This window comes from Seriola lalandi, unplaced genomic scaffold (assembly GCF_002814215.2).
Source record: "Seriola lalandi dorsalis isolate HSWRI2012SDOR001 ecotype SW California unplaced genomic scaffold, Sedor1 jcf7180002054235, whole genome shotgun sequence".
Lineage (NCBI taxonomy): Eukaryota > Metazoa > Chordata > Actinopteri > Carangiformes > Carangidae > Seriola > Seriola lalandi.
Window position 1 is genome coordinate 43,666 of NW_019524788.1, and position 22,886 is coordinate 66,551.

Consider the following 22,886-nt stretch of genomic DNA (forward strand, 5'->3'; position numbering starts at 1 on the left):
GGCTGAGACGGCATCGAGGTCCTGGGGCAGGAGAGACGGGGTTACAGGTCATTACTACCATCATCTTTCAACATCGCTCAGCTTTGTGAACCGGCCCGGTCTGTGTCGGCCTTTTAATGTTAAATATAAATGAGACTTTCATTAAAAGGTCGTTGGTTCTGAACATAACCGATAAGAGACTATTACAGTAATTAACTGTCAGTTCTGAGGGTTTCCTCTTAATGCTGACCACATGTTTCTTTAATGAAATGGCAGAGCAGTAAAAGGACAGAGTTCAAGCAAAAAAAAAAAAAAGCCATTTATTATAATCTGACAGACAAAAGTGCAGCAGCCAAAAAAATAACAAAAAGATCTGTTTCAAACAGAATGGTGACAGAGTCAAATGCTCACATCTCTACATGACAAAGTGAACACCTGCAGTTTCTATTAAAAGACATTTTATTGAGGAAAGTTAAAAACAAACACACAAACTGTCCTGCAGTGACTTTATAAAACATGACCAGCATTAGCAAAAAGTTCTCTCAATAATAAAGTCTCTTCCCCCCAAAAGTCCCACAAGATAGATTCTGTGAGTCCAGCTCTCATGATGATGCAAAGGCGAAACACATTCAGTTGAACAAGCTCTTCATGTAGAAAAACAAACATTGAAGCTTGGTTCCTGGCCAACGTCAGCCAGAACAAAAGGCTGAACGTTTCACAAACAGACTCTATGCTACAGATACATGATAAAACAGGGATGACCTGAACAAAGTGAGGACGTCATCACAATAGGCAACCTCAATAATATCATTTCGATGGACAAAAATAATGCATGCAAAAATGATAATCTATGAATTTCAAGAAAAACTTCAGCAGAGCCAGTAGATAAACAAAGAACAACTTTGTCCAGCATGTAGGGCTACAACCTACACGCTGTCTTTAGTTTGCACAATCTCTGAACAGGAGAACAGGAGCTTCTCCCTGATTTTGCAGCAGCAAGCAACAGATCTTAGAAACAGAGAGTTTCAGTGTCACATCCTCAGTGCAGAATCCCAGGAAAGGCAGAAAGTTAGGAGATCAGAAAAATCAAAGTTGATAAAAAGGAGACAGAGAGGAGGTCCGTGTATCGAAGGAGGAGGAGGAGGAGGAGGAGGAATGTGGGGCAGAGGTTCAGGAGGAGCTGCAGCGCCGCCTCTGCTCTCCTGCAGGTTCCAGGAGCTGGCTACCAAGACGGGTTTTTATCAGACTGCAGGGGAGGAACCAGAAAGGAGAGAGAGAGAGGAGAAATAAGGGCTCACTGATGGAGGAGGAGAGAGGACTGACCCCAGAGAGGCCCAGAGGTTGAGAAAAGCAGCTCAATAAATGTTACAGGAAGAAAAACAACAGTGATGGAGAGAGATACACACACAAGGAACTGTGTGGGACAGACAGCTGGAATTTAACACTACGTCAATGTTCTGCACTAACACCACTGTCCAGAAGATGGCAGTATGCAGACACAGATCACAGCAGTTCAGTACTGGAATGTGCAGTGATATTATAGCAGTGGGAGGAAAGAAAAGGTCTGAAACATTCACTGTTGACAGAACCTTTTATTTCAAAAGCTGTGAGGGAAACATTGGAGGAGTTAGAAATTACAGGAGAGAGTGACACGCTCTGTTGGCTGAGAGGATCTTACAAAGAAAAACAGGGAAAACATGCAAAGTAACCAAACACAAATATCTCAAAACAAATCCACTAAAATCTGAAATGAATCTTTATTTTGTTAAAGGTCTGTCTAGTGGTTGATTATTGGTGACATTTATATAACGACCAATATTTTAGTGCCTGTCACAAAGCAACAGGTAGCCAGTAACAACAACAACAAAGTCAAAAACAGCAAATGCTCGCACTATCTCACCTTGAGGCTGTCTGCCAGTCTCTTAATGGGAAATTATAACATAAGCAATAATTATCATCACAGGGCTGTCAAACTATCATTTACACCCATCTCTTCTTTTTAGCTTATAGTGAAATGGGCGTGGACGAGAAAAAGTTGGAGTCTGAGAAAGTTTTAATTATGCTGAAGTGAATAGCTGAGGCTAAGGCACGGATTTTGTTGGGTGCTGTTGTGCAAACCTGGCAGAGCACCCAAAGGCGTTACCACGAATCTTTGGAAGCTTCTCCTTAACAAAGCATAGCCAGGTACATTTGTCACGATTCATCAGCTTTGGCTCATATCCCATGAGAGAGCAGAGAGGGAAAAAAAAACAGCTCTACTTGATGCAAGGCTCACCCTCTAAAGTCGGCAGCACTGAGCAAATTCTAGGTAAATTCTCAGCTGCCGGGAAACACTGAACAACATCCATTTTAGAGAAACTATCATCAGCTTTTACTCCCTCGCTGCGATGCTTCAGTGAAAGCAATAAATAGAATCAAGAAATCTCATGCATAGCCTTTATCAGTGCAATCCACTTTTGCAGCTACAAGTCAGTCATGGTTAGTCAGTTAAATCGCTGCAGTTTATTCAAAAGAAAAACAATTTTGATCCAAAGTAAAAGCTTCAGTGCAAACAAACAAGCAATGTAGTCACAGCACAAGGGAACAAGCCCACTTGAATTTTAAGGGTGAACCTTGCAAGTAATGTAGGTCTGTCTTTCATATTGTGCCTGAGAACAAAAGCATTAACTTTATTAAAAATCTCTACTGGTACTCACTGTTTCTGAAGTAGATTTTGCTGCTGCTGCCGGTATGATTCTATGGTATGTTGCGGAAGAAACTGCATGAGTTCCAGAGACTCTTTGATTTTTACCAAAATCTCATAAATTTCACGACCTTTGATCTAGAAAGACAAAAAGAAAAGACGGCGGTCAGTAAGCAGGGCAAGACACGCTCACTCAGAACAATGTTTTAAAGCAGCTCCAGCCGCAAAATGACACTTACAGGCAAACAAAAAACCTCCTCATCTGTAGATCTTCTCTTCTTGATAGTGGACATCTGGATGCCATGGGAAACCTGGCGGAAGGCTGAAAAGAAGAGAGAAACACGTGAGTGCAACTGCCATGTGCTGAGGAGTTAGCCTAAGCCAGAGCAGGAGGAAAACGAGCGGGGGAAAGTAGCAGAGAGATTGGCAGCATTCACTAAGCACCGAGTGTTAGCGAGTGCAGCGGTTGAGGGTCCTCGACACTGGCAGCATGTCAGGTAAGACCAAAGCTCGTCAGCCCATCACCAGCCCCACCGCTACTTACGGCGTTTCGTACCCTCACTGCTCTTTGTGGCGTCTGTTACGTGCTGCTTGCGGATGCTGTCCTCATCCGCCTTGCGGTCTCTGCCCGGGCAGGCGCAGATCCTGGCCTCGAAGCACCGGCGGCCTAATACCTGACCACTGGGAAAAGACAGGGACACACACCAGGCAGAACCTCGGTCACAAACAATCCACTGGCAAATACTGAGGATGAGGATGATGATGATGATGATGATAGCGTCTCTTACTCTCTGGTTTCCAGAGTGACGATGATGAGAATCGGGCGTCTGTTCATTCCACCCACGCAGCTCGAGTTGCACATGAAGTTGTACAAGATTGTGGTGAATTCTGTCCCCACCTGAGGAGGCGAGCGAATGAAGGTGAGTGACAACGCTCGGCGACACGGACAGAAAAACAGGTAGAAGAAATAAACTGGTTTGTAAAAGCCCCATTATTATTAACCTGGTTAGATCTTCAATAAAGAGGTTTCACCTGCAGAAATCTACTTGTGTTAACCCTGTTAAGTTACAACTGCATTACAATGGTTGCATTTTTCCTTTGCTTTTTGGCTCTTTTCTTTCATGACATATATAAAATATACATAGGCTTATGATTTCAGGTGTTCAATCCAGGGTTCAGGGTCCTTCCTGATAGCTGTCACAGTTTATTAGCTTCTAACACACTGCCTTCTAAAGAGGAGTTCAAGCTTTAAAGGATATTTGAACTACAATTAAATGAGATCATATTAATCAGCTGATGCAACTTGGCTTTTAATGTTATGTCATAACTTTATGATCTACAGAATGGGTCTAAAATAGCAGCAAAATATAATAAAATATAGCAGAAAAATAACTGTTGGACAGAGGCTGGCAGGGAGATGAACTAGTTTTGTACTGAGGTGTTTTTGGGGGCAGCAGTTGCAGCGTGTCAGGACTGAGCAGCTGGACACGAGAGTCTGTCGCAGCTCTATCTGTCAGAGTCACAGTGAGGTGGTGAGGTGTCGCTGACTGAGCAGGGATGATAGACAGCTCACCTGGGGAGGTTCGTAAGGCACTAATACGCTCTGTCTTCCAGTGATGGAGTCCTCCACATACTGGGCATGGTTGTTTCCTTCCACGCGGATCAGATGGCTGGGAGGAGCGATCTGACCTGTAAAGCAACACGAGTCATGTCATTAAATGTGCAAAAACGATTACTGAAGTGAAACATGAGTGAGAGTACATTTTTTAAATTAATCAAGGGAACTGACCGTCATTGAACTCGCGGCTGAGCTCGTGGTTGGGGCAGCGTTTCACCACTTCGGTCACGTGTTCGGCTTTCTTGTAAACAGGCATGGCTCTGATAACAGCCCCCTGTGGGGGGGTGGTCAGGACTTTGATCTGAATGGGACATGTCTTGGCAATCTGGCAGTATAACTTCTTCAGGTCTGTTGAATACTGGAAAATAAAAAAAAACAAAAACAAGACAAAAGACAAAAAGTTTAGACTGTGCAGATAAACTGAAAAAGGGAAAAAATATTTGCATAAATATTATTCATGAGGCCTAAATTTTAAAAGCACAAATCGATCTGCCTAACACCTGTTGTCTGAGCTGGGCACTTCTGGTTTCCCCTGAAGCAAAAGGGGGTTAAAGACAAGACTGTGATTATGACCTACTTAAATAAACACACACACACACATTTTGGTTCTAAGAGTGTGTATTGGACAACCTCAAAGATGTCTCACGGACAGCCTCTGGGACTTCCGAGGAGCGCCATAAAATGGACCCCTCCAGCAGCAATTAAACTGGGCCTGGCTTTCATCTTCAAGGGAGGAGTGCTCTGCTAAAGCATATGATGGCCACTCATCATACAGAACAGGGCTTCTTAAGAGGCTGGCATGCTAACGCTGCATAAGGTGGAGTGCGCTTTATCTTGTGGGATACGAAGAAAATGGCTCATTTTAGCTGTTTAGCACAGGAGTGAAGGACTAATCACAGGAGTCTGATCCATCTGGTGCCAAAATGTGATGGTTGCTCTCACACGCTGGCTCACATTCAAGTTTGAAAGCCAAGAGTCATGAATAATGGATGTATGTTGATCCCTGGCACAGTTAGAATTGATAACCAGTAAGCCATCAGAAAGACTGAATTGTTACTAATAGGCAGAACCCAACTGTGTAAACAAACCATTCAAATCACTGCTGTGTAAGCAGAGCCTTAAATCCTCTGTGTGCAGAAGACAGTGGGTGGGGGTGGACGGTGGAGGGGAAAATTTTCCCTGTCAGGTTCATTTCTGAGAGAAGAAAAGTGAACATTGTGAAAACCGCTTGGGGTTGTGTTCGAGAACAATGCAACACAAAATTCCACCTCTATTAAGTTTGGTTCCAAAGAAAAGGAGCTCATTCCAGTACCTGTCTGCGCTGACTTTAAATATTACACAAGCTTGGCACAGACATTTTCTACTCTGCTCCCCAGGCACAACCTTTCCTTTCATCAGGACAAACCCAAAACAGTACCTTCTCGTCTCTCCTTCCCATAAACCCGCTCACAAACTACACACATTACTGCTGTGCAGAGCTGGGATCCACTAATACAGGCGAGTTAATAATAATAACCCAAATTCTCAGCTTCGTTCCTTTCCTCAAGTGACCTCATTATAGACTGTACATGCACAGGACGGCCTGACAACTCTACATAGTGCCACTGATAGAAAGATATGATAATATTAACTGTTAAACTTGTAAATAAAATAAAATCTGCATCAAGTGTTTTGATTTGCAATCTGTGTATAAATACATGTAGTTAACATGATATACTGACTGATGAGCACAGTTCAAGCTCTGGGACATGTATGTCAACACGAGGAGCGAGGTAAAAAAATCAAAGCAGCTTTCCAAAAGGTCTTAAAAAAAAAAGAAAAGAAAAAAAAGTCTAGGATGAATGTTTGTAGTTGTCCCGTTGGTCCTAACCTGATACTCCCCGTACGCCTCTGTCAGTCAGCTAAATGAGGTGGAGAGGCCAAGCAGAGAGACGCAGGGTACGAGCAAAAGAGAAAGAGAGAGCAGAAGATTATGAAGCAAAGAGAAAGAGAGAAGTGCAGCGTAAAGGGTCAGTATGTAGTCTTCTGAATAATTACAGGGTGCTGGTTTTGTGTTGCTCAAGGCAAAAACAACACAACTCCAAACACCAAGATCTAATCAGAGATGTTAAAGGCAGAAAACCAAAGTTTGTGTAGATCATATCCTACTGTCTAACACACACACACACACACACACGCTCACACACGCTCACACACACACATGCACACACGCTCACACACACACATGCACACACACATACAAAGAGAACCATCCCAGCCCTGAAGCTACAATCTTTGAGCACACAACTATGTGCTGCTGGTGCTGTGTTTGCTCAGCAGTGAGAGCAGGAGCTGCTGCTGATTGTTGAAAGCAGTGCCCGGCTAAAGCTAACACTGTTCAGGGTGGAGGACACCCGGTTGACTGATGGGATTCAGTGCCTCACACAGGGTGCGGTGCTCAGGTGTTAACATGTAATTATGAGTCTTTCATTGGTCACAATGTGAATTACACAGCCAAGGCACACAGAGTGCACAATACAGAGCTGCTTAATCACAATTGTTTGAAAAGAAAATTTGTTTTAGTGTTTGCAAGAACCACGTGACACATTGTTCAACTGGCACATGAGGCAGTGAAGCTTTAAAAAATAATGAATGACCTGCAGGAGCTGTATTTACAAACTTGACCTGCTGCGACTGCTGCTGTGCACCTCTGCTGGACAAAACACATGAACAGAGGTTGGTTGCCTCTGCAGTTTGTGAACCGCTGTAATAATGAAAATATGTTCTTAAAATAATCTTACTGTGTGCAACATATAATTTGTTCTGATGCTTGTACAGTGCTGCATGCGTGCAATTACTTTCTAACACATGCAGCACTCGAACACACAAACACACACTTCCCGTGCAGCGCAGGTTGAGGCAGGCCCACAGCTGTGGCGTTCTTTTCTCCCTGACAGGCGCTGCGGGCGCATGCAGAAGTCAAGTCCTGACAAACATCAGGCCTTAAACAAGCACTGTTTGGCGCCTCTGGTCTTGTCTTCTTCATTCCTGACATGTCATGTCACGCCTAGAGCTTCTCCCAAACCTGTTCAATTCAACAATAATGCAAAGGAGTTTTTCTCTCCTCCTGTTTTCTCTGAAACACAAGTAAAACGCCTACTTCCCAGGAGAAAATGAATATGTGGTAAATTAAAAGTTTGAGACGATAATCACCTCTCTCTAAAAATGATGAATGTTACATTGTCGTCATCAGCTCCAATCATGACCACCCAATCTCAGTGACACCTGCCCCAAGGTAAACCTGTACACTGACATGTAGCATCATGTTTATGAAGCCAGTGTCTAATATGTATCTGTCACTCTTAAGCTTAGCCAATCAAACTCTTCTTCACCACTGCTCTAAATGACTGTAACTCCAGCCGAGGTCATTGGATTTGAAACTGAAAATAAAAACCAACAGGTGGAAAGAACTGAAGAAAAAAAAAACCCTGATTCTCCGAATTTAAAATGCAGAGCAGCTAAAGTTCGTCATATACTATCATACTGTTTTCACTAAAATGAAAAACTACACCTTCATCACTTGGAAACTACGCTTGATCTACTTTTGCTTCGATGAAGTGTTAGAGCTGCAAACAGGTTTGTGTTTTTCTAAAGTTCAGTAATCACACAACAACAACTTCTGCAAACTCAGTGAGGATGTGGATCCAAAATCAGGGTGCTCATCTTGTCTTCGTGACAGCAGAATAGCTTTTTGTATTTCTATAACCACAGCATGATCCTGTTTTCTGCAGATCAGTAAATCACTGCAGCAGGTATCTGTATAAGGCAGTTTGTTAGGGGTAAAAAAAAATATATATCTTGTGATCTAAACTAAGAGAATGGGCTTTTCCACAACAATTATGGAGAAATCCCATAGCCCATATCATAAAAACCCTTTGACTCTGCCTTTTTAAAAAAAATTTCCCTTCTACCTTTTCCCATCTGTAGCTTTCAGGGCTTGTCTCCCTGTGATGGGCGAGTCGTGACAAGCTTCTTGACACAAACAAGTCTCAGCCCCATCTCGTGAGGCGTGGGACGGGCCCGCAGATGTTCCAGGGGCAAGCTGTGTCTTGCTGCCTTTCGCTAGAACACTCTTCTCTTTGAGCATTCAAGGGCTCTCCTCCTCCTCCGGCGCAATGTGAGATGCAACCATCAAGCTTAACTCTCTCAAAAAGACAGAGCCCACTCCAAGAGCACAGGGTTCAGGAAAGAGGCACACAGTATTTACACAAGTATTATCTACAGGCCCTCAATCCATTACTGTAATCCCCCCGAGCTCTATAGCGTCCCACTGATAGCCCAAACCATGACATTCCTCTCCTTTGACTACTATATGTGGTGGCAGTTCATACACACGGCAAACACAACCAATCTTTTGCCTCACAATAGTTGCATCAATTGCCAACAATGGCTGCCTCTTTGCGACACTCCATTAATTTAGTGAAGCAAAGAAGATGAAACATCTGTAAACTGTGCGCTCATCTGACCTGGCCGATTGTTTTTCTCCCAACTAAATGATAAAGGAGGGAACAACGAGGAGACTGCAAGAGAGCCAACAAGGAAACTGTGTAGGAGCAGTTATGGGAAATGTTGACGTGTTGTACCTCTCTCTCTCTCTCTCTCTCTGTGTGTGTCACAGTCATCCTAGACAGGAAGAAGTTAAGGTGTGGGTTAAGGATTAGGTGTGTCTCCATAAGAACAGTCATCAAAAAGCACAGTACACAGTCCACTAAGTCCCGTGGAAGATCCCACAGGCCTTCAAAAGGGGGGCATTAGCAGATCTTTGCACAGAGCAAAGCTGTGGTGGTGACATCTTCAGTGGCTCTCTGCCATCAGTCCGTCAGTCCAGCAGTCGAGCTATCGGGTTGAGATTATGAGAGCTTTGAGAAAGATCTCCTGAGATCAGGTGAGGGAGCCTCCTTCAAGATGGGAACCAACACTGTAATCACTGTTCTTTAGAATAGCTGCTTGACTCTGACTCTCTATTGTGAAAGATCATCCGTGTCAGAAAACAAGGCGAAATTCTGACAAATACTCTTTGGTAACTGAAAGCACTTTTGTAGTGACGTAAAGTGTCACTGGTGGATGACGCACTGACGTCTAACCTGGCCAAAAAGTGAGAAAACAAATCTGAGATAGTATTAATGCTGTTTCACTGTTATTAGATAAATCATGTTTCATAAACACGAACAAAGAAAATATAGAAACCAGTAAACCAAGCGTCTGTGACTCAGACTAATTAACACAACAAACTAACTTCATAATAAATGGTCTATTATTCAAAGGTGCATTAACTTCATTTCATAATGATGCTTGCACAGTGAACTCGCTTCAGATGGTTCAATAGTCTCATAAAGATTGGGAGCAGCTCAGGAAAATGACACTGTTTATCATAGTTAACAGATTTTTTCTCTTTATTTTTTTTAATTTAATTAATTTTCTTTTTGTTATATTTTTAGTTTTCACTTGTTTTTTTTATCTTCAAAGAAGAGAAGAAGATGCACATCACTCAGTGCTGTGATAATAGGTAACAGATCACTACTTTTCCATATTAAGTCAGACCAATCAAACCAGTCTTGCATCATGTGTTATGACTGTGGGACACACAGTCTGTTGCACTAAAAGTGTCTGTGATGTGGATGTGTCCTGAACCAGTGTGGCTCAGGCCCTTGGGGCGTGTCTCTCACAAACCACACTCTTAACAGCCCCACGGTTGCACATCAGACAAACACTTTTGTTTTTTGGACTGTGAAAATAAGAGGGATGAGTGAGGCAGTCTGGGAATTGGGTGAATGTCACAATCCCACACTTGGCGTGGCCAAGGACTAAGGTGAGATCGCAGAGCACTCCCTGAGTTCAGCCGGTTTAGTTGGAAGAAAGAGTGTATTAAAGTCGCTGCGTTGAGCTCAGCAGGTTTTTCAACAGTCCCTCTGGACACATTTGACATGTATGACTTGTGTTACACAAACAATAGACTTTTTCCAATGAACATTCCCAATGGAAATGTTGTCACCAAAGTTGCCACTTGACAATAATTCGCCATAATGCAGGTCCATTATGTAATGGCCGACATGTCACATGATGCTTCATAATTTTCACATCCTGATTCCGATTTGGTCAGCGACCCCTGTTGGCTGAAAGGCTCCATCCTGTCCCGTCTTTCTGATCAACAAATATCTCGAAAACAAAACGTCGCACACGGAGGGACAAAAACCCGTCACCCACGTCGTCCGCTCGGGTGCATTAATACACTGAAGTTTCCAGGGCTGTTACAGTGTCTGCACAGAGCTGTGCAGATTACACACGTAAACAACCAAGCAGGTGGGGCTCCCATGCAACAGCTGTCCCTATGCTTTGTCATGCATAATGACAGAGCAGGAGGAGCTGGTTGTGTGGGTTTACGGAGCATCACATGGTGACATCTAGCTGCACAGGGCATCACCACACCTGGACCAACTGTGAAGTCTGTTTACCTCTGTCATCAACAAAGTACCAGTGAACTTTGCCCAAGTTGTGCGTGAACTGGATTAGAAACGGTCACCAGGAGCCAAGTAAAAGTGTGTAAGAGGAATATATGGTATTTTATAATTTATAAAGCTAGGATTACATTTAAAAGATTAATAAGACTTTGGTTAATGTGACTGTCTCTCATAGTGGCAGTCTATATAGTGAGATCCTGCTGAGTTTTCTCTTCTTTCAGCGAGTGAAGTGTGATGTCTGAGTCTTACAAAGAAAGACCTGGGGTTCAGTCATGATTTGAAACTATACATCTCAAGTGGCATTCTTCCTCGCCAGATGTAGTTTTGTAACTCAGAACTTTCAAACGATGTGCACCCAAATCTGCCTAGAGCACAGATTGTCAGATAAGGAGTTCATGGGTAAAAGTGTCTCTTTATCCTCCAGGTCTGAAAAAACCACTGATTCACACGATGATGTTAAGATGACAGCTAGCACATTAATATGTGTGTGTGTATATGACTCAGACATACAGTATAAACCACACAATATAGTTACAGTTGAATTTCCAGTCCACTGTGATTGACAACTTACCAGAAACATGACTCATGGGAGATGTGTGTGTGTTTTTTTTTTTAATAAATATTGTTTAAAGGAAAAGTTATATTTTGTGTTTATTTACTGCCTTGCTAAAAGTTAGATGGGAAGATCATTACCACTCTTGTGTCTGTAGATTAAATACTGTAAAAGGATGTTGTTTTTTTTTAAACAAAGTGTAAAAACAACAATTTGCCATGTCTGCTGGTTGCCTGGCAACTGCTATAAACCAGGAAATAGTCCAATTGTTATTTTTACACTGTTTATTTTTTCAGATTAAACAAATTAGTTATGAGATGATAATTAATGAGCTTTTTGAGATTGTGGTCGGTGGATCCATCACGGATACATCATGCAACGTTAAGATTTTTTGCAAATACTGCACAAACTATTCGGACAAATAAGCTTCTTACCGTCCAGGTGGCAGACTTTGCTGTACTAGACTGCTGGAAGGACACATCAAAAGTGTGAGGTCCAGCGTAATCTGTGTTGGATGGGATGGCCGGTGAGGGAGAGAGGGCATCAAAGGTGGAGCTGGGCTGGGCGTAGGGTGATGGGGCTGTCACGTTGTTCTGTGCGTGGTCGTTGTTGTAGGGGCTGGTCGAGGTCGAGCCGCCGTTCTGAATGTTCTGATCCATGCTGTTCAGGAGCCCCAGGTTTGTATACTGTGACTGGAGACAAAATGGAGGGGGTGGGGGGAGAGGGGAGCAACGACAAATGTTTTCAGTCATTACAGCAGAATTTCAATGACTTCAGACAAGACGCAATTTAAAATAAATCTGGCCAGAATGAACTGAAAGCAACAGGTGTTACAATATTATATTACACCAATAACACCACACAGTTTCAGGTAAGACGATGATTGACTTTAAAAGGAAACAAGCATTTTAAGTTAAAAATTACTGCCATGAACTTTGAATTGTGTTTACAGTTCAGTAGAGAACACGAGAAAATAAGCACATAAACATAGATTCAACCTGGTGAAATCTGAAGACAGTACGCTACAGGAAGAAGAGATCTGGTTTCAAAAGAAGAAGAAGAAAAAAAAAAAGATTCATGATAAAGCAGAGTAACATAAACCGTCTTTCCTGGTGTTGTGTTTATGGTCCAGCTCCTTCCTGAACCAACATGCTAACACTCCGGCCAAAATTGGCCTCAGAAATGTCTATATGATAGAAATACAAAACTGATTTTATTGAAATTACCAGCTGAGCCTTTGCTTACTTGTTTTTGATCAATGTCCTGCCACAACCTGTACCACCTTGCCTTCTGATTCCCTTCTCCTTTAGCCAAAACTATTCAGACAGGAGGAATGGAATTAAAATGTCTGTCTTTAAACAGGATGGTGAATACGCCTGGGTCAAAGCCAGTCCCTTCCTGCTTGCTCTGCTTGCCATTCACCCCATTCCTTTCCATTTATAAACGGCACATTCCTGGACGAGGTGCCATGGCTCTCGCTCTTTAGACAGCCATTAATCTCTCCAGGGCCTCTTGTTTATTTCAAGCACGGCTGACCACAGCTGTCCAGCTCACACCCATTGCACTGCCAGGTGTTAGTGGTGTGCCAGATGACAAAAAGCAGACGAGCTGGGCTATATAGGTATTAATTAAGGTAGTCACTTATGAAGCAATCTTACTGCTTTATTACCAACAAATCCACATGAGCAGACAGACTCATATAGTCTGACAGACACACCTGAAAGAGGTCATTCAAGTCAACCTCAGCGTACTTGTGTAACAGCGCCAGAGGGGAGCTAACTGCTTGAATGAGGGTCACTGTGTGTGCGGCGCAAGGCTGCTTAACCCCCAGCAAACAATGACACCAGGGCTTATGAGAGCTTGTATGGAGAACAATTATGCTGGGCATGCAGGTGTTGGGAGACAAGTGTTTTGTGAATGGGAGCACACACACACATGCACTGAGAAAGAAAGAAAGAAAAAAAAAAAAAAAAAAAAAAAAAAACTCCTATCTGGTGGAAACCCTCCAGCCTTTGGCAAGGAGAGGCTTCCCCCAACACACGCTCCCTTACAATGGACTAATTACACACGTGTATTATAAAGGGTTAAACTCAGTGGGCTGAAGACTGTCCCTGTGCATCTGATCTCACACAAGGAAAAGATGGGTATGGTCCAAACTGGTGTGAGTAACAATAACAGAGGCTCAGTTCCCCGGGAATTTGTATTTATTGTTTTTAGCCAAAGTGAATGAAAAGCAGGATAAATGTTCCTTTTGTTTGCACGGGAAATAACACTGTGAGTGACACAATCTCCTGTTTGCACAGTGTTTTCCCGTACGCAGGGAGTCATTGATCAAGATATCGAGTAAGCGATTCTTTTGAATTATGGCGCAATTCACTCCGTTTGCATCGAGGCGCTCAGCCATTCAGAGATGACACAACCACCCCCACCCCCAGTACCTGCTGCTGGCAGCTGCAAAGGTTAATGTGACAGGCACCAATTATCAATGTCAAATAATTATTCTAGAGTAAAGGTGGATGCTGGCCAAAGACCAAACAGATTAAAGCAGGGACATAAAGCAGAGTCCCTGACACAGAATACTTAACATTAAATACAGGGCCCTGGGTAATGCGTTTCATGGTCTAAATGAATATAAGGATCAAAGTTGAGGAATGAGGGTAAAGCCATAATTGACCAGATAGTGAGGCCCAGAGAGTGTCACCTAAACTCATCATGTTTTAATGTTTAATTGACTGGAAGTGAGATATAAGCTTTTAAACAGGTTGTGAGAGGGAGTTTCAGGTCTTTTTCTTCGTTTCCTTTAATCAGATCTTATTCCACTATAATATAGTAACCATTTAATAACCACTTTAACTGCTCTTAAAAATTCCTTCTGTTTATAGCCAACGCTGTTTAGGCCTTTGGGAGGTCAGGCTGCTAAGCAAGAGCGCGATAAATCAGCGGCCTTGACATCCTCAGCAGCCTTTAATAAAGTCTTTGAAAGCTTGCGATGTCTGTTCGAGGCCTTCAAGCTCATTTCTTTGTTCGAGATAAATCCTGTGCTCAGCATTTCAAACCAACAGGAAAAGGAGCCTGTTGACCTTCAGGGTGATGGCCTGTTGATTACAATGTAGGAATCTGAATTATCCAGAACACATATCAGACATATTTTAAATACACATGTCAGCGCTAATTTAAAAGTTACTGCCAATGCCAACACAGAGGCATTTGGTATGGCATACTAACACATTCAAATTATTCCTTGTCTTGTATTTATTGCTATGCCAATGACCAAATGACTGCACTAAAATCTTAGGTGTATTTCTTACTTGACTTTTCTGTGCTCCTGAATGAATGAATGTCTGTGACGTCTCCAAGAGGTTATGATTTTGATTGCTAATTAATTTAATTATCAACAACAGCAGTGTAACAAGGCAGCAGAGATGCTCTGATCTTTGTGAACACTGCAAGCAGAACATGTACCACAAAATACTTTCTGTCTGCAGACATAAGAGTAGTCCTCCAGAGCACCATGGAAACCGAACAGTTGCATAAACTGGGAATTTGTTTTTCATTAGAGAACTGGAAACGATAAAAACTAAAGATAAGATAATTTACATCCGAACAGATAAAATACACACAGGCTCCAGTTGCTGCTACTGTGGTCACAAAGTGTGAGCACTGATAAAGCCAGAGCCCGAACGACCAAGAGATGACAGGAACCGGAGCAGACCCGGCCTGAGGGGGGAATAGTTCCCATTCCAGGCTCTCTGGTGACCCCCTCCATGTACCTAGGGCCAGCACATAAGAGCATCTAGGGGACTGTGATGAGTGACCACAGGGGAGGGAGGCATTAAAGGCTAATTAGGGTTGGGGGTTGAGGTGGGGTCTATCTACACCTTATACCTGCTGGGGTGGGCAGAGCAGGTGATTGTATCTACATCAACACACCATTAAAGCAATTACGATCCCGGACTAAACAGCAGCGCTTGGCCAGCCGCATTCTAATGGCTGCAGCGGCTCCCGGGAGACTGGGGACGGGGGGAACCTGATACCTCACACACTGGAGGGATTGAGCTGGACACCACTTAAAGACCCCCTGCTCAACAACTTAAAAGACAGTGACCTGACACACCTGCTATCTGCAACCTGCAATCTGAGAATCTGTCACCGCTCACTTGCTCTGCATTAAGTTTTCCTTAAGGATTTGCCTGGTAACACAAAAAGCACAACCCTGCGGTTCACTGAAAGAACCGTCGACAAAGGAAAACGAGAGCCGCAGCTAAGAAGTGACACTGACGATTTTCAAACTAGAGAAAAGACGAAGCAAAAAAAAAAGACTATTTCTTAAAGATAAAACTTTATGACAGTTCAGTTGTTGTTTTTAGCAAACAAATCTGTTCTCATACGCGGTAAACCTGAAAGGGCCAATTCTTTACATTACAGTTAAATTTAATTGATGCGAAACCAGTTTCCACAGTCAGAATAATGCCATGTTGTGAAATTTAAGAAATAAAAAGAAATTTCAGTACAAACTCCTTTTCATATTTAATTCTTGTGTCCTTTAAGTGTTTTCCATCAAGTTCTGCAAACACAGATCCGTCAACCATGATGCTTACCACTTCAAAGTGAAAAATGGGAATGGGAGCTCTGATTTTTTTTCTTTCCCCAAACTAAGAATTTTTTATGCAGATTGATGCATTAAAAAAATGCCACTTTTGGTTTGTTTTGTTTGTGAAAGAACAGAAGAACATTTCATGTAAATGTCAGACACCTGGTTCACAAAGAGCAGATGAAAACCACTGACCCCGCGAGTATCCTGCTCTCTAAACGTTAATTTAATAAATCACGGCCGTAGTATGAGAATAGTCTCTGATCATTAAAATAACAAACAGTACATGATGCTGTTTTTTCTGTTCCCTTTTCTATTCTTTATATTTTCCAGAACTTTTCCATGAGTTTCCAAGTTTCCTCTTTGATAAAAGAAGATTAGTGCTGCAGAAAATCAAAACCCTCCAAAACCATTTGGAAGTCTGATTTTTTTTTTTTTGTGTGTTCCACATAAAACACAATATCATCAACAACAGCCAGACTCAGAGTAAATCACATTAACTGACTAATTCATTGTCCAGACAGACAGACAGACAGCAGCCATTTTACAAGAACATATTCAAAACTTCTCCAGGTGTTTACATTCCCCAGCTCACACACACACACACACACACACACACACACACACACACACAGATGTGCACGCAAACACACACAGACACACAAAATGTAAAACCATCTTCCCCGTGTTAAGTTCTCCTACGCAGTTCTTACTTGATTAAAACAGGCTATTCGTATTTTTAGTTTATCCATATATTTTCTTTTACTTGATCAGCATTAAATCCCTTGGTTACACCAAAAAGTTCCCTCTATCAGGTGACAAATTATATACATGAATCCAACTTTCATTTAGGATACTGACAGAAAATTTTAATCCCAAAGTACAAGGCCTTTTTCTCCTGTGTGAACTGGAGATCTGGGGAACCAACTAAAGGAGTGGGCACAATGGCTGATGCCCCATTACAGCTCCTCCGCCGTCTTACCTCGCTGTAAGATGTCGTGGTCCCCGTCTCCAGGTACAACATGTTGGCGCTGAGATTGAGCAGAGCTGCTGCTGTTTGCTCCACTGGCTCCAGGATTCCACAAATCTCTTTTCCTCACTCTAAAGGAGTGATGTGGACTACAGATGCAAAGTGGACAAGCAGAAGCTTCTATAGGAATCTATGGGAAGGTCATATATACCTGGAAGAGAGGGGAGGGTCTAAGGAGCTACCTGTCCAATACCTGAGTCCACACCCATCTCCAGGAGAACTCTTCCTTTGAAGCTCTGCACAGCTCCTCAAAGGTAAAAGTTGAGTAGTGAATTACTTTATCGTCTTAGCAGTGCTTAATATCGACCTCAACAAAATTTTTAAATGCTTTCATCAGATACTTGCATTTTAGGTTTTTTTTTTTTTTTTTTTTTTTTTTTTTTTTTTTACATTTTCGTCATGTTTCCTTACAGTGCAAAATATGACAATCTCTGTTAGGTAGCAGAAAACACAGATCAATTCAACTTTAGATTTTTTTCACCGAAATAAAAAATATTCAACTGTATTGATCTTCCATTCTTTCTAGCTGCAAGATGTAATTTAAATCAAGCTATTCAAGGCATTTAATGCATCCTCATTGGTGAATGATAACCCAATAATTTTCCAAATGGACACATTCGATCAATTAATAAGAACAATCAACGAAATATAATAGATGAATACAGAGAAAAATCATTAGACCAGCGAGCCACAGAGTGAGAACTGTAGTACGGGGTTGGGAGAGTGTCAGCTATACCTGCAGTAGCTAGTTAGCATAAGAATGGCTCCCCTCCGCATCTGTTAACTAATCTTAATGCAGAGCCCTCCAGAAACACAATGTGACTCCTGTAGATTGCTTGTACCTATCAGAGATGACTGCTGTAGATCTGTTTTGGAAACATGCATTGTGTCTGAGATACTGTAACGGTGCTAGCATTGACCACCGGCTCTTCTCTTTGCATATGCAACAGCTTCAATAAAACTGCCCTGATAAATTAAAGAGTAATTTGGCTTCATTTATTTATGCTGTTTTTTTTTTAATTTTATTTTAGACGGGAAGCCAAAATTGCTACATGTAGACCCAGTGGATTGTGTGTAGAAAAGCTCTGATTTACAACTATTACTTTTTGTCAGTACATGTCTGACAAAAATCTGTGGGTTTGCACATTAATCATTTGAAACTGAAAGTAGATCTGGTTTTCTTTAATCATCTAAGAGGCATATGGAGTGGAGTAATGCTGCAGATGTAAACATTAGTGGATAGTCCTAGCTGCAATGCTTGACGACAAGGGAGGTCACTGGTCAGCAGGGTGCAAGTCATTTCTATTACTGCAGAGCCACAGGGCTTAAACTCCTGCCCTGTGGTCAGAATGATTTGAAAGCTGTCTGAAAACTTAAGCACAACTATGAACCGAAGGCAGTGTCTCCAGCCACACCCTGCTCAGGCCCCGGGGTCATGGGCCTACAGGTCAACCTGTTACAAAAGGCAAATCAACACTTTAAAGAGCCCAATCCAATGCCCCCCCCCCAACGTACCCCGGCTTCAGTGAAGGCCTTGCCAAACCTTTTGCGGGTGATAATTAGTTTAGCTAGACAAACTTCTAATTATGTTAAAACAACATTGGCATCTGAAAAGAAGTTAGAGTACTCAGTGTTGGGGCGAGGCTGTAGTAAAATATAGAACCGTAGCTGTAATCAAAGACGGTAGGAAAGACATGCAATAGTACATTGGCTACACACACTCAGTTGTCAGTTTATTAGGAACACCTAGCTAAAACGAATGCAGTCTAATCCAACGCTCCTTTGATAATGATAAAATGTTCAACTGTATGATCACTTTGGAGGCTGTAGTTTGTCATGCTGTTTAATACAGAGAGGTGTTTCTGTTATTTAGCCTACCCTCATTGATATAAATGGGATGCACAAAATAATAGACACACCTGTATGTAAAACGCAAAACAGTTCAACAGCACGACAAACTGCAGCCTGCAAAATGACCATGAAGTTTAAACACCTTTCTATAACAGTTTCAACACACACTGAACATCACAACCCTCGTGAGAGTAGGATTTATTGCTGTATTAGACTTGATTATTTTAAGCTTGATGCACCTGATAAACTGACAACTAAGTGTAATGCAACTGAAATTCAGGCTGCAATCAACTGCAGTGGGCCTGTTAATCAGCCCCTACCCTAAACTTTTTAAATCACCTGCTTCTCTTACACAATTAAAAAGAAAAGACAATAACAAACCAATATTTAAACCAATCCTAACAAGACAATTGTTTATGGAACAAAGCTTATTCATAGGCTTAAGGGTGTGGATTATAATAAAAGAAAAAACAATTCCCTGGTAAAATACTGTTTAGCCATCCTAACCCATATACTCAGAGAGTGTAGGCACATCTCTATTAACTGCATCACCTCGAATGCAACAGTGCTGAGAAACTAAGAAGAGAGAGTCGGACCAGGTAGCAGCTAAAGAACTGAAGATCCAGGGGCTCAGACAAAAGAGGCTTTACTGAAGTTTTTCCCTTTAAAGAGTCTGTTCCTTAAGTCAGCTAGATTAGTTTAGTATCAAGTGTCAGGCTGCAGCGGCTGGGAAGGCACAGACACCTGCCCTGAAAACAGTGTGAGCTCCTGTCCACACTGACAGACGCAAGCAGTCAATGGAGAGAGACAGAGAGCATCACTTGGGTGGCAAATCCTAAAACCCCCACAATCAACTGCCACCAAATCCCAAAATACTCCTGTTTAAAAGAAACAAACCTAAGTAGCTTTTGGTAAACCTAATTTACCCACTGGACAACAACTAGAGAGATAGAATCATTTTAATGGGGTAAGATAAAACTAATTGCAGGTGTACAAGAGTAACTGAGAGACTTATCAGCAACAAATTTTAGTATAGAGTAGGTCAGGCCTTATCACTAACTAAATGGCTGCAGTTACAATTCTGTATGTTAATTTTAAATATATAACAATTACAATATACAACGATCCACTAGACTTTCATTTTTGCCTGCAATCATAATCCAGCAGATGTTTTCACCTAAAGGAGGGATTGTACCACGTATATACAACTGCCCAGATGGATAGAAAATATATATTTGCATATGTAGCCTCAGACAGCAAGATACATAAATTCTGTTCCACAGTATTGTTGGAATAAACTGTGATACAATCTCATCACTATATCCACGGAGGAGCTGTCAAATACAACGGCATCCTCGAATAAAACGGAGTAAGTATCAATTTGATAACAATGTTTATACATCAGTACTCCTGTTTTCATACAAGCACTGGTGACATCCATTTATTTGTTCAATGACTAGTTGCTTTCCAGGAAATGAGCAACTTAACCTGTATTTCAACTGCAGAAACATGGTTGTAGTTCTGGTTGTCGCGTCATAAGTTCTGCTTTCAAAAAGTCCAACAGTAATACTTTCCAATTACCAAAGAACTATCAGCGTAGAGTTTGAAGTATCCAACACTGTTGACAGGTCAAACACAAGCCCAGTGCAAGTACAGTATTAATCAGAAGGAAAACACTGGTTGTAGCTGGTATCAAGGACGGGAAGTTTGTCTTTGGTTTACTATATTTACATACTTTAGTAAAAAAAAATAATGATAGATCAAGATCACCACTGCTTTGGAAACAGGTGTCTTGCCTTTCTGGTGGTTTCAGTCGCTCTGCACATCTGGAACAACACGCTACAGTACATTTCAAAGAACTGTCTCATTGTACGCAAAAATTACATCTCAAAGTTTTCTCTTTTTAATGTGTTTTCTGTCTAATTTGCCTAATCACTATGGTCAAAATAAATATTCTAACTAAAGCACGTCCCATCATGAAGTATTGTTTTTAAATTTGAACATAATTGCTGATATTGAAAAAAAAACAATCTACCTCTGACATTACTGTTTAAATGATGTTCTCATGCTGCTCACTTCACAGCTAAAACTTAACACCTGTGCTTTTAAAATAAAAGTACTATTTTACAACAAAACTAATGTCTGTCTAATATTTTGTCTCAAATGAATCCACTCTAGTCCATCTTAAAAGTTCCCTCCGACATGTTTTAAACTATTTAAAAAAATACTATGATTAATATTTTGTTTAACATGTGAAGAGTTAAGAAAAAACGCTCTGGTAGCTTGAGGCACATCTACGCTTACTTCCTCATTGAGAAATTCTGGAATATACCTCGTGCCCGCCCACCACTGCTGGTTGCACTGGCTTGACTGGTGAAAGACCAGTTCAGATCAAGATGGTTAGTAGAGGAAACATCAGCCGCTTGTTTGAGCCTTAGTCAGACCCAGACGTAGCAGAACGGTTAGCATAGTTAGCATCTTTTGTTTATGTTGTTTGTCAGATTGTAACTGGCAGCGGCGGACACAGTGTTAATGGTTGTGCCAATGCTAATGCTAATGCTAATGAAACCCTGGCTGTCTGAATCTGTTTTTATGAGACATTGGTTCACTGCAGTTCCGAGGCAGAAATATTGGCAATGACGGATTATTTCGCTCATGATTTGATTTGTATTATATAAAAACACCATATGGACATGATAACAAAGACTTGATTTTCATCAGAGGGGGTCACTTGTCACTTTCCTGATAAATGTTAGAAAATTCTAGATTAAAATCAAATATTTAAAAAAGTTGTGTTTTACAAAAGTCGTTGAAAGGTTTAATACGTAAGGATTTATTCATGTGTTCTCTGTCAAAGGGTGTGACCTTTTTTTCCAAGTTTTTCCGCTCTACCTAGCATGACATCATACTGTGGAGTAAAAGTAGAGTTAAGCCGCGTCTAGGAAGATGTTAAGAAAAAAAATACCAGAAATCAGGGTATTACAGGCTCTAGCATCCGCCACATTCTCAGTCAGACCAGGTCTCATACTGACTCACTGACTCAACAGTTATTGGACCATGAACAGCGCTCAATCCTTGCTACTATGCCTTAAAAACACTTCTTAATGTGCTGGAGGCAAACTGGTGGAGCACTCAAAAATAAAAGAAGAGCTTATGATGGTTGGGTATTTAATGGATTAAATACAGTGAGAACCCGATTGAGCCTTTGAACAATCCGAGTTAAGCTTAAAGTTGTGCTTCGTATTACTGAACTTTAAAAAAAAAAAAAAAATCTAAAACTAGTATTGTTGTTTAGAAGGTAAAACTGTCTCAACTGTCTGTGTATTCAGACAAAGAAAAGGCAAAATGAACTTAGTGTTAACAGTTTACAGCTGAGGTGGGTGTATTGACTCAAAGCTGTTTTGAAATTGACAAAGAAGAAACATCCGACTTTCATGACAACAGGAATGATTGCACCACATTAGACAGATTCTTTTTGGGTGACAGCATTAAGATTAGATTTAAACTAGTGAAACATTAGAGAAACTGCTCAGCTGCTCAGACACTGAACCAGGAGGTAACAGCCGTCACACATAAGACAAAAAGAGGAGTGGTGAAAAAAGTAAGAATCCAAACACAAACATGTAATTAGATCTCGGAGAAGCCATGTGTCGATTGAGCTACTCTGCTGTAAAGTTGTTTAACCTCTGTCCCTCTGCTCAACACTGCGTCTTCCATGCACAGCTGATCAGAGCTTTATCTGGGTGTAAAATCAGCTGTTTGGGGTAGGATATAGCGTTTCTCCTGCCACTATATCTGCTACATTCCTTCATGTTATTCTACCCCCTGCTTGCCGCCCCCCCCCCAATTGCCACCCCTCACCTTTACATAGAGAAGACACATACTGATAGATGAGAGCTGGGACCTCTGCAAGAGAAGCAGGTGCTGCATTAAATTGTTGCCCTGCAGCTACAGGAAAAAATCCAGAAGAAAAAGGAATTTCAGATTAAACATAAACCCTTCACAATACAAATAAGTCCCCCAGGGCACTAAACAGTGAGCTGCATTCTAATGACTCACGAAAGAGGCACACCTCCACATGGGT

The 22,886-nt window shown here is 41.6% G+C and overlaps 1 protein-coding gene across 1 annotated transcript in view; it reads right to left on the minus strand.

The window, feature by feature from the left end:
• tp63 (tumor protein p63) overlaps nucleotides 1-22,886 on the minus strand; it is a 33,445-nt gene that overhangs the window by 3,437 nt on the left and 7,122 nt on the right. The window contains exons 4-11 of the mRNA XM_023404240.2: nucleotides 11,765-12,022; nucleotides 4,452-4,638; nucleotides 4,236-4,351; nucleotides 3,451-3,560; nucleotides 3,219-3,343; nucleotides 2,902-2,984; nucleotides 2,676-2,800; nucleotides 4-21 (exon numbers count right to left, since the gene is read on the minus strand). Coding sequence (XP_023260008.2) covers nucleotides 4-21; nucleotides 2,676-2,800; nucleotides 2,902-2,984; nucleotides 3,219-3,343; nucleotides 3,451-3,560; nucleotides 4,236-4,351; nucleotides 4,452-4,638; nucleotides 11,765-12,022 — 1,022 coding nt within the window. The remainder of the gene's footprint in view (nucleotides 1-3; nucleotides 22-2,675; nucleotides 2,801-2,901; nucleotides 2,985-3,218; nucleotides 3,344-3,450; nucleotides 3,561-4,235; nucleotides 4,352-4,451; nucleotides 4,639-11,764; nucleotides 12,023-22,886) is intronic.